Source organism: Ahaetulla prasina, chromosome 8, assembly GCF_028640845.1.
Source record: "Ahaetulla prasina isolate Xishuangbanna chromosome 8, ASM2864084v1, whole genome shotgun sequence".
Taxonomy (NCBI): domain Eukaryota; kingdom Metazoa; phylum Chordata; class Lepidosauria; order Squamata; family Colubridae; genus Ahaetulla; species Ahaetulla prasina.
In genome coordinates, this window is record NC_080546.1 from 61,773,550 (window position 1) to 61,785,447 (window position 11,898).

At 43.5% G+C, this 11,898-nt stretch overlaps 1 protein-coding gene across 1 annotated transcript; it reads left to right on the top strand.

The window, feature by feature from the left end:
- The first annotated feature begins 315 nt into the window (after positions 1–315).
- On the top strand, positions 316–4,497 carry LOC131203497 (uncharacterized protein K02A2.6-like). The gene is made up of 2 exons (XM_058193804.1): positions 316–2,219; positions 2,808–4,497. The coding sequence occupies exons 1-2, from the start codon at positions 316–318 to the stop codon at positions 4,495–4,497; spliced, it is 3,594 nt and encodes a 1,197-aa protein (XP_058049787.1).
- The last annotated feature ends 7,401 nt before the right edge of the window (positions 4,498–11,898 follow it).

The following is an 11,898-nucleotide window of genomic DNA, read 5'->3' on the forward strand; positions in this document are numbered from 1 at the left end:
CGACCCAAGGAGAGAATGCCTGTTGCTAGCCGTCGCTGATTGGTTAAAGCACGGCTAGCGTAAAGAGCCGGAAAGGGGGTTGGTTGATTGGTTCCGCAGCTTGTTAGCTAGCTACACTTAAGCAGCTGCCGAGCCCAGCGTGGCGTTCCAGTTATTGCCTCCAGTGAGAAGTTGTTGAGAGTTGTTAATAAAGCAGTTTTTAAGCCAAGCCTCGGACCCTCGTATTGTTCGCAAACAGAACACTGGCGACGAGGAGTGGAACTCTAAGTGAGGCGACGGTTTCCGTATTAGCGGTAGGAGCAAAAAATTTTCTAAATGTCAACCGCTATTTCAACCTTCTCTCCTTTTGAGCCTGCTAATGAAGTCTGGGAAGCGTATTTAGAACGTTTCGAATGCTTTCTGCAGGCGAATAATTTATCTGATATCTCGAGCGCTAGGAAGCGTGGTTACTTCCTTAGTTTTTGTGGCCGTCACGTTTTTGCGACGGCTCGGGCTCTTACCGCCCCACAAGCAGTGTCGTCCGTTCCTTGGGACATACTATTGGAGAAACTACAGGCCCACTATTCCCCGAAACCTTCCCGTGTGGCCAGACGACATCTTTTTAGACAGCGGTTTCAGGGCGAGGGCGAGTCTATCAATGATTTTATGGCGTCCCTTCGCGATGCTGCACTACAGTGCGAGTTCACCGATTTGGAAGACATGTTGCTAGACCAACTAGTTACAGGGGTCAAGGACCTGCGGTTGCAGCGCCGCCTACTGGCCCGCTCTGAAGTGACACTCCAGGGGGCTATTGAGGAGGCACGAGCTTCTGAAATGTCGGAACGGTCGTCAGCAGAGATTCAGCGGTTCCATGTTGGAGCCGCTGCGGCTGCTGCCGGCAAGCCACTATCAGTCCACCATGAAGATGCAGATGGGGACACGCCGTTCCCTGCTGATGAAGCTTTGCGCCGCCTCAATGCAGCACGAAGAAATGAGTGCAATCGCGAGGGGAGGGGAAAACCAGAGATGTGCCTCGGGTGCGGGGGAAACCACAACCGCTCGAGCTGCAGATTTAAAACCGCGATTTGTTGCCGGTGTGGCCGAATGGGTCACCTATCGAGAGTCTGCTGGGCCCTTCTTCCAGCTCCAACCACATATTCGACCCCGTTTGAACCGAGGTGCGATGTAAGACGAATGCCGAGTCGCCGTGACGAACGCCAACCTGCCTCCAAGGGCTACGATGTTGCAACGATTGACGTCAACCACGCCTCTTCCGGTATTCCTGCCCAAAAGATCTTCCTCAGAGTTCTTCTAGAAGATGTACCAATTTCAATGGAGATTGACACCGGCTCCTCTAGATCACTTATCGCATGGCCGACGCTGCAGAAGTTGATGCCCCACATCTCTAAACGCTGCCTTCAGCCCTGTCAGATCTCTTTAAGGGACTATCAGGGCCGACAAATTCCTACTGTGGGATGTGGGGTTTTTCGGGTCGCCTATGGGTCCTTTTCGGGGAAATTACCTCTCATTGTAGTCAGGGATAACCTCCCAAGTCTCTTAGGGCTGGACTGGTTTGCTGCTTTACATCTTGAAGTGTCCGGAGTCCATGCTAATGTCCTAGATACTCTAGACAATCTATTTTCAGAGTTTGGGGATGTATTTGACGGTAGTTTGGGCAAGTACACTGGTCGCCCTATCGCTTTTAATTTGGACCCTCAGATAGCTCCTAGGCGCCTCAAGCCCCGACGGGTTCCCCTAGCGCTCCGTCCGAGGGTAGACAAAGAGCTAGATAAACTTATTTCTCAAGGAGTCCTTGAACCTATAGACCATTCTAATTGGGAAACCCCCATTGTGATTCCATTAAAGCCGGACGGATCCATTAGGATCTGTGCCGATTACAAATGCACCATAAATAGAGCCCTGCAGGATAATCCTTATCCGGTCCCAGTTGTACAACATCTCCTTCACTCATTGGGGCAAGGCAAAATATTTGCTAAATTAGATCTCGCCCAGGCGTATCAGCAACTCCCGGTGGATGAAGCGACCGCCATGGCCCAGGCGATTGTCACCCACCGGGGTGCCTTTAAGTGTAACCGCCTGCAGTTCGGGGTCAGTATAGCCCCCGGGCTATTCCAAGGCTTGATGGAGCGATTGCTCCACGGTATTCCAGGGGTTGTACCCTATTTCGACGACGTTCTGATCTCTGCTAGGGATAGGTCAGAACTCGTCGAACGTTTGAGGGCCGTCCTTAGCCGGTTTCGGACTGCGGGCTTAAAGTTAAAAAAAGAGAAGTGCTGTATTGGGGTTCCGCGGGTAGAATTCTTGGGATTTGTGGTGGATTCTTCAGGAATCCACCCTGCGCCCTCCAAAGTAGAGGCGATTAGGAATGCCCCGACGCCTGCAAATAAGGCGGAGCTTCAAGCTTTTTTGGGACTTCTTAATTTTTATGCCATCTTTGTGCCCCATAAGGCCACGTTAGCCGAGCCCTTGCATAGGCTGTTAGATTCTAAAGCCCCATGGCGATGGGACCATGCTGCGGCCGCCTCGTTTCGGGCTGTCAAAGATGCCCTTACGTCGGCGGCTGTCTTAGTGCAGTATGATCCCTGCCTGCCACTGTCATTAACGTGTGATGCCTCTCCCTACGGCGTGGGTGCCGTTCTGAGCCACCTTCTTCCTGATGGCTCCGAAGCTCCTATCGCTTTCTATTCACGCACCTTATCCCCTCCCGAACGAAACTATAGCCAACTTGATCGGGAGGCCTTAGCCGCAGTAGCTGGAATCAGAAGATTCCATGATTACCTTTATGGTCGGTTTTTTTATCTTGTAACCGACCATAAACCATTGTTGGGGTTGCTGGCAGGCGACCGCCAAACCCCCCAAATTCTATCCCCACGCATGTCCCGCTGGGTGGAATTCCTTGCCGCCTATTCTTACCAACTGTTGTATAAGCCCGGGAAATTTATAGGGCATGCGGACGCGCTTAGTCGCTGCCCTTTACCTATAATGGAGGCCGACCCAGCCCCGACGTCTGCTGTCCTTCTTGTTGAGGACTGGGACGTTCCTGTTTCTGCTGTTGATATCGAGAGTTTGTCTGCTAAGGACCCATTTCTGTCTAAAATCATCGATTGGGTGAAAAGGGGTTGGCCGCGGGGATCACTAGCTTCTGAATTCCTTCCATACTCCCGCCGGCAGCATGAACTATCGGTCCTTAAGGGGTGCCTGTTGTGGGGGAATAGGGTAGTAGTACCCCCCGACTTGCGTAAGTGTATCTTGAGTTGTTTGCATGACGCCCACCCAGGAATGGTAAGAATGAAAGCCTTAGGGCGCAGTTACGTTTGGTGGCCGGGGATGGATCAGGAGATCGAGGCCTGGGTGGCAAATTGCCCCCAGTGCCAAGCCTCTAGATCAGCGCCAGCCGCTGCCCCCGTCAGGAACTGGGAGAATCCCAGAAACCCTTGGGCGCGAGTCCATGTGGACTTCGCTGGACCTTTTTTGGGCCAAACCTTTCTAATTCTAGTCGACGCCTATTCGAAGTGGGTTGATATTGCATTGACACCTTCCCCCACGGCTGGAGCCGTCGTCAGGGTCCTGGAAACCCTGTTTGCCACCCATGGACTTCCCGACGTCATTGTCACTGACAATGGGGCCCAATTTACATCGGCCTATTTTCAGCAGTTAATGGCACGGCTGGGCATCCGCCATGCCCCCACGGCTCCTTTCCACCCGGCGGGGAATGGCCGGGCGGAAAGGGCCGTTAGGGCAGCTAAAGAAGCATTAAGTCGCCTGGGCCCCTCCAACTGGCATCACAAGATCTGCCAATACTTATTGGCACAACATTCAACCCCATGCCCAGATACTAATCGTAGCCCGGCTGAGATGTTGATGGGTCGGCGCTTACGAACCACTCTAGATCGTTTGCATCCGAGTTTTACTCCAGATATACCCAGATGCACAGATTCCAACTATAGGAATTTTAGGGTGAGGGACCTGGTCTACGCAGAAAACTTCGGGGCTGACACCCGGTGGCTCCCCGGTACTATTATTCAAATAACCAGACCCTATTCTTATAGGGTCCAACTGGGAGATGGACGCCAGTGGCGCCGACATATAAATCAGCTGCGCCGAAGAATCACAGGGCCGGCTGATCCATGCCCTGAGCAAAGCATCGCTGTTTTAACACCTGACCATTGCTTCGGGGGTCCGGTGGCCCAGCCAGACACACCACGTACTTCAACCCCCGAAGCGGTCTCGCCGGCTGCCTTACCTGCGGCTCCCGTTGCTGCAGCGTCGCCAGGGCCTTTTCCCGATCCAGATGTGCACTCTCCGCCCTCGGAGCAGGATTGCAGTCCGGCTCCTCCCACTCCAGCGCCACCGATTCAAGAACTAAGACAATCGGGGCGGAGCCGACGGCGCCCGGCATATCTCGCAGATTATGCATGTGCCATCCGGAGGGTGAAGGGTGTTGTGTCCTCGGGAATGCGACCCGAGGAGAGAATGCCTGTTGCTAGCCGTCGCTGATTGGTTAAAGCACGACTAGCGTAAAGAGCCAGAAAGGGGGTTGGTTGATTGGTTCCGCAGCTTGTTAGCTAGCTACACTTAAGCAGCTGCCGAGCCCAGCGTGGCGTTCCAGTTATTGCCTCCAGTGAGAGGTTGTTGAGAGTTGTTAATAAAGCAGTTTTTAAGCCAAGCCTCGGACCCTCGTATTGTTCGCAAACAGAACAATTTCCAACAATGATTTACTAGAATTTATAGGGTTTGTTAAAGTAATCACCAGGTCAACTGCAAAAGCTCTCAGCTTATATTCATGTTGTCTAACTTTAATTCCCTCTATCTCCTTTACTTCTCGTATTTTATCCAATAATGGTTCTAGAGTTAAAATAAACAATAATGGTGATAAAGGACATCCCTGTCTTGTTCCTTTCGCAATCTTAAAAGGTTCTGTTAAGCTACTATTGATTATAATCTGTGCTGTTTGCTCAGGATAAAATTAAAAAAGCTTTTTTAGAATATTATACAAATTTATATCTTAAAGATAATATATTGAACAGGGATATTGATAATTATTTGAAGGAATATAAGGTTAAAAATTTAACTTTAGAACAAAAGGATGAACTAAATAGGCCTATAACCTCTGAAGAAATTATTTTGGTAATTAAACAATTAAAAATGGGGAAAACTCCTGGTACGGATGGGCTTACAGTTAGTTATTATAGGAATTTACAGGATGAGATGTTAGGTCCACTTAAGGAATTATTTAATCAGATACAATTAGGAGGGGGAATTCCCCCCTCATGGAGAACCTCTTTTATTTCATTGATACCAAAAGAGGAACAGGATTGTTCTAAACCTGGGAACTATAGGCCAATCTCACTTTTAAATAATGATTATAAGATTTTTGTTAAAATAATAGCTAATAGATTAATGTTGATTTTGCAGCGAAGAATTCATAATGATCAATCTGGATTTATAAAAGGGAGACAGATGAGGAATAATGTTAGGCAGATTGTTAATTTACTGGAGTATTTAGAAAAGAAAAATTTTATTCCAGCAGCATTTATTTTTCTCGATGCACAGAAAGCTTTTGATCGATTGCATTGGGATTTTTTATTTAAATTAATAGAAAAGATGCAATTTGGAGATGGTTTTACAAGAATAATTAGGGCAATTTATGGAGAATAAGGGTGGGTTTCCAAATGGCTGGTAGGCGGGAGGTGATTAAAAAAAAAAAAGAACTGTGGGGTTTTTTAGATAGGGAATTTTTAAGGGGTGGGAGGGTAAGGTCGGGTAATGGGGGTAACCCGTCGGGTGGGGGGCTAGCCCCTACGTGTGCTCGTGGCGGCTCTTTATTAGGTTCGGAGGTCAGAGGGGAGGACTATGTTTCTACTGGTGAGGGTGGTTGTATTGAGACGGTAAGTGGGAGGGCAGGTACGGCGGAGGTGGGGGGTCATATCGATTCTTGGGAGCACGTGCTCGATGTTTGAAAGCGATCACGCGCTCCGACCCCTCAGACCTCTCCTGTTCCCCGGATGGTCAGGATCCTCAGAACTTGGACCTTCGGTTGATGTTATGCAATGCTCAGTCTGTGGTGAACAAAGCCCCCCTTATCTGCGATCTTATACAGGGCGGCTCCGCGGACCTTATGGGCATTAGGGAGACCTGGCTGGGCACAGAAGGGGGGGTGCCCCTTGGAGAAATGTGCCCACCAGGTTTCCGGGCATTCCATCAACCGAGGGCCCAAGGTAGGGGTGGGGGGGTGGCGGTTGTCATAAAGGAGAGTCTAGAGCTGAGGGAGACCACTGTTCCTCAGATTGCCGGTTGTGAATCCCTCTTTGTGAAGTGGGGCCATAGGTGTCAGTTGGGCTTGTTAATCACGTACCTGGCTCCTTGCTGCGTGACCACAGCCCTGCCCGAGCTGTTGGAGGTGCTTGCTGGGGTGGCGGTTGAGACCCCTAGACTTATGGTCATGGGGGACTTTAACCTGCCATCTACCGGCATGTCATCAACGTCAGCTCGGGAGTTCATGGTTTCCATGACGGCCTTGGACCTGACGCAAGTAGTGGATGGCCCTACGCACATCGGGGATGGCACACTGGATTTGATTTTCATCTCTGGACAGTGGATGAGTGATCTGGTTTTGGGAGATGTAGTCATTGAGCCGTTGTCATGGTCAGATCACTCTCTCCTCCACCTGGACTTTCAGACCGCCACTCACCACCTATAAACCGAATCAGTGATAAACAAGGATGTATCCTCTTGAGATGGATTCCCTGGGTCTGATGTTTGCTCAATTGTATGCAGCTTTCCTTTCCATGCCTGACACACTCCTGCAAAGTGATTTAGCCTCCCACATACACTGCAGATTTTCCCATATGCAGGGCACTGCTCGCTCTCTTGTATATGCATACTGCCACAATATTTGCATGCTACTTGATTGTTTACAGATGAATTATAAAACGGCCTTTTATGCTGGTATTTGTATTGATAATTCATCATACTTGTTGTTGTTTAGAGACAATCCTTACCCCGCTCTAGGACTCTCAGCCATTTGTCAGTAAGTTCTATAGTCCGACACATCTCAATTGCTGCTTGTAGACTTAAATTATACTCCTTCAAGAGATGGTGGTGTGTGCTTTCACTAGTAACACCCAAAACTATTTTGTTCTGAATGAACTCATTCCTTAAGGGGCCATAGGCACAACTGGCAGCTTTTTCCTTTAAATGTGTGACAAAATTATCTATCATTTCATCTTCTTCTTGCTTGTAGCTGCCAAATATGTATCTTTCAAAAATAACATTTTTGAGAGGTCTGAAATAAGTCTCTAAAGTGTCTAGAATAACTTTGGTATCTTTTTCTTGCTACACAGAAAGGGTTAAGTTGTGTCTGTAGATATGGAGACATTCACTGCCCATCAATCTCCTTAATGTGGCAGCTTGAACTGCTGCTGACTTCTCATCCAAGCCTGTAGCTAAAGCATCTTCGAACTCTTCCCTCAACTTATTCCAATTGCTGCCGCAGTCTCCACTTACCTACATAGCCTCAGGCAGAGGTATACTGTTAGCAGCTGCCATATTTCCACTGCTTAGCTTTCGGGAGTATGCTTCAAATGTATCCAGAAGACATGGATTCAGACTTCTGACACCATGTTTCAAGTAGTTTTAATCATAAGTAAAAGAACCCCCAACAAGCCATCATTACAGGTATATATATCGACATATGACAGGAACCGGAAATACCTCACAGGAGCAGCTGAAGGCAGCTCCTCAAGAGTCAGGGAATACATTCCAGATGATACCAATAATTAAAAAGGATAAAAATTTGGAAGATTGGCAGATTGGGATTAACAAATTTATATGGCAGGGTAAAAAGGCGAGGGTTAAAATGAAAATAATACAGGACTCACGGGAAAGAGGTGGTTTAAGAATGCCTAACTTTAAACTACATTATGAAGCAGTAGCCCTTTCAGTAATAAGTGACTGGTTTAACTTAACAGAGGAAAGAATTTTGAATATAGAAGGTTATGACTTGTTATATGGATGGCATGCGTATTTATTTTATGAAAAAAAAGTGGATAGGGCTTTTAAGAATCATGTGTTGAGAAGTGCTCTTTTGCGGGTCTGGAAAAAATATTCCTATAAATTAATTACAAGATTCCTATATGGGCGAGCCCTAGACATGCAATAGAGAATATAAATATAGAACAGAAACAGAAAATGATTACTTATAAAGAACTTTTGTATGCTGAAGGAGGTAGATTGCAATTAAAATCATTACAGGTATTAAATGAAGAAGGGAGGAATTATACTTGGTTTCAATATGGGCAAATAAGTGCTAGATGGAAAGAAGATCAAAAAATTGGTATAATGCAAAGGGAGGAAAATTTAATAAAGCAAATTAGAAATCAGACCCAGGAGCATATAAAGAGATTGTATAATGTGTTGCTTGAAATAGATTCGGAAAAGGATTTGGTAAAGGATTGTATGATAAAATGGGCACAGAATATTCAGGAACCAATAATGTTGGAAACATGGGAGAAAATTTGGGTTAGAAATGTTAAGTTTACACAAGCACAGAATTTAAGGAAAATTTTTATAAGATGTTTTATAGATGGCACTTAGATCCCAAAAATTATCATGTATGTATCCTAATATCCAAGCGAAATGTTGGAGGTGTGATTGTGATGACGCTACATATTTTCATATTTGGTGGACTTGCAAGAAAATTAAGGTCTTTTGGATAAGAATTTGGTGGATTATTCAAAATGTACTGAAGAAGAAGATAAAGTTCCTGCCACAATTTTTCCTTTTGGGAATTATAACGGATTGTACAGGGATTGAGACTAAATTGATTCTGAATTTAATAACAGCAGCAAGACTGTTGATTGGACAATACTGGAAGAAGAAGAGATACCTACAATAGAAGAATGGATACTGAAAGTTATTAATTTGGCTGAGATGGCTAAAATCTCAGCTTTTTAAAAGACAATACGCAGGAAAGATATTTAATTGAATGGAAAAATGGATTGATTATCTGCAAAACAGATATCAGATTAAGAAATATCAGAGTGCCTTTGAATAATTAGAAAGTTATTTTATGTAATGGGGAGGGGGTTGGGAGATGAAAAGCTTTGGATGTGGTTATTTGGATTGGAAGGGAAAATTTTATTCTATGTTTGGTTTATGTATAACAATACCTTGTAATTGACCCGGGAAGCCGGGGAGGAGGGGAAGGGTTTTTGGGAGGAGGGGGAAAAGGGGAAATGTTTTTGTTTTTTAAAACTCTTTCAATTAAAAAAAAAAAAGAGTCAGGGAATACATCTCAAACTAATCCTGCCATGACTGCAGACATAACCCTTGTAACAGAGACCTTCAAATTTCTAGGTTCTACCATATCGCAAGATCTAAAATGGACAGCTAACATCAAAAACGTCATCAGAAAAGGACAACAAAGAATGTTCTTTCTTGGATCATATCAAAAAATACCGTTGGTAGGGTTTTCCTATCATGTTTCTTTTTTGTTCCTATTTTATAGTCTTTTTTGGGTCTACCACTCCATTAAAATCTCCTAGTAAAAATATTATCAAGTTCTAGTGTAACTTAGTAATTGTTAGTAATTGTTTGTATAATTTGCTATAATATTCTTTCTGTTTTATATTTGGTTGCATATATAATTGCAATGGCTACTCTTTTTTGTTTTATGTAAATTTCTATCAATAATGTCCTTCCCTCTTTGTCTGCGAACAATTGTTTAGGCTTTAGCCATTCCTTTATATATGCTGCTATTCCCCATTTTTTTTTGATTCAGCTAATGATGTAAATAATTTTCCAAAGCTTAGGGGCTTCCAAAATATGACTTTTTTCCTTTTGTATGTGCACTTCCTCTAGGCATATGATATCCATATTTTATTTTTGTAACTTAGTTATTGCCTGTCTTCTTTTTATGGGTGAATTTAATCCGTTTATGTTAACTGAAAACAAATTCACCTCTTCTTCCATCTTGCTACTTTTTAGTCGGTCTTGCTTCTCTTGTCTCCTTTTGGTGTCTCGTCTGTACTCCTTCTCTTTCTTGGGGTCCCTGTTTTGTTGCGTCTCTCAGTTCTTGGTCTGTTTTGATTTCCTCTGTCAGGTGTTCCTCTTGGCTCTTTGATTCAAGTTCCTCCCTGCTGTCTGATTCTTCTCCAAAACATAGTTCATAAAACTGGACTTTGTCGACCGTGTCTACTCTTATTTCCCCCGCCCCCAGGATATTAACATTCCTTCAGGTACTAACCAATGAAACATAATTCTTTGTTTTATTAATTTTGAGGAGTAGAACTGATAATTCTTTCTTTTATCTCGAATCCTTTTCAGTAGTTGTTTTAGTAAAATAATTTCCTTTCCCTTATAAATTACTTGTTCTTCTCTCGTTCTACTATAAATTTCATCTCGTACTGATTTTTTTTTGAATCTTACATGAACTTCACAAGGAAGCCTGTGTCATCGTGCATATGTACACGATATGCTTCATCAATATTGTTTTGGATTTCCTGTTTATTCATTTGCAGCGACTCCACCAACACTTCCATCATGAGGTTACAAAGGCCTTCTTCTTTATTTTCTTTTACGTTCTGGAATCTTAAGTAGAAAGAAGATCTTTCTAACTCTAAATGAATTATCATCTCTTACATCTCTCTGTTTATTGCTATTAATATCTCCGCCGTATCTTCCAGCTTCTTTTCGGTTTGTTCTGTTCTTGCCTCTACCTGTTTAATTCTTTGCTCATTTTTTGCTATCGTTTCTTGAATCTTTTCCATCTTATGATCCAATTTTTTAATGTCTCCTTTCATTTCTTCATGGTTGTTAGTCACAGACTCCTGGGTTTTCATCATTACTTCCTGAATCATGTTTAATGCTATTTGTATGTTCTGCAGTGTTGGGACTGATCCTAGTTTCTCAGTATTTGGCATATCCGTTATTAATTTTTGTCCTGCAGGAGAGGCTGTTCCTGGAGTTGCTTCCTTAACTGTTTTCGTAACTGTGGATATGTTTGACATTTTGAGTACTTGAATTAAATTCAAGTACTCAAAAGAGAAAATCCACAAAAGACCCAGTACACTTTCTTCTCCAATCCCCACCAATTGTGGTCCAGAATAGACATGGCATGGCATGGATCTGGAAAATGCAAAAGAAATATTGGAAATAGAAACTGCAACAAACATCTGGGCAGACCACAGTCCAATAAAAATTAAATGGAAAGGAGAAACAAAGAAGAAAGGGAGGTGGATCATGAGCCAGAGGATGATTAAGGAAAAAAGTTATATTACATATGTAAAAAAAGAACTAGAATTATTTTTAAAAGAAAATTGGAACGAACAAACTACCACCCAAAACCTATGGGACACACTAAAAGCATACGCCAGAGGTATATTGATTGCATATACAGCCCGAAGAAATAAAAATAAAAAGAAGCAATATACAGACCTTCAGGAAAAACTGGGAGAATTAGAACTTAAATTACAAGAGCAACCCTTAAATCAGGAAATTAAAGAACAGAAAGAAATTATCAAACACAAATTAAATCTAATTACACAGGAATTCCACACTTTATCTACAAATAAAAACCAGATTAAAAAAAGATCAGGAGCAATATGGCATACATAGAGAACAATTGGATATAGACAAAATTCTATTAGGATCGGGGGGGGGGATGATCACAGAAATTTACAATTTTCTTTTAAAATATAAAAGGAATATAAAATATAAAATGGAAGATGAAACAATGATGTTGGGCAAAAAACTTCAGGCATAATATAGAATTAGAAAAGTGGGACAAATTGTGGGATAAAATTATAAATTAACAATGGCAGTAGTTTATAAATAAATAAAATTTATATAAAATGTTTCATAAATGGCATTTGGCACCAGCGAGATTGGCCAAAATGT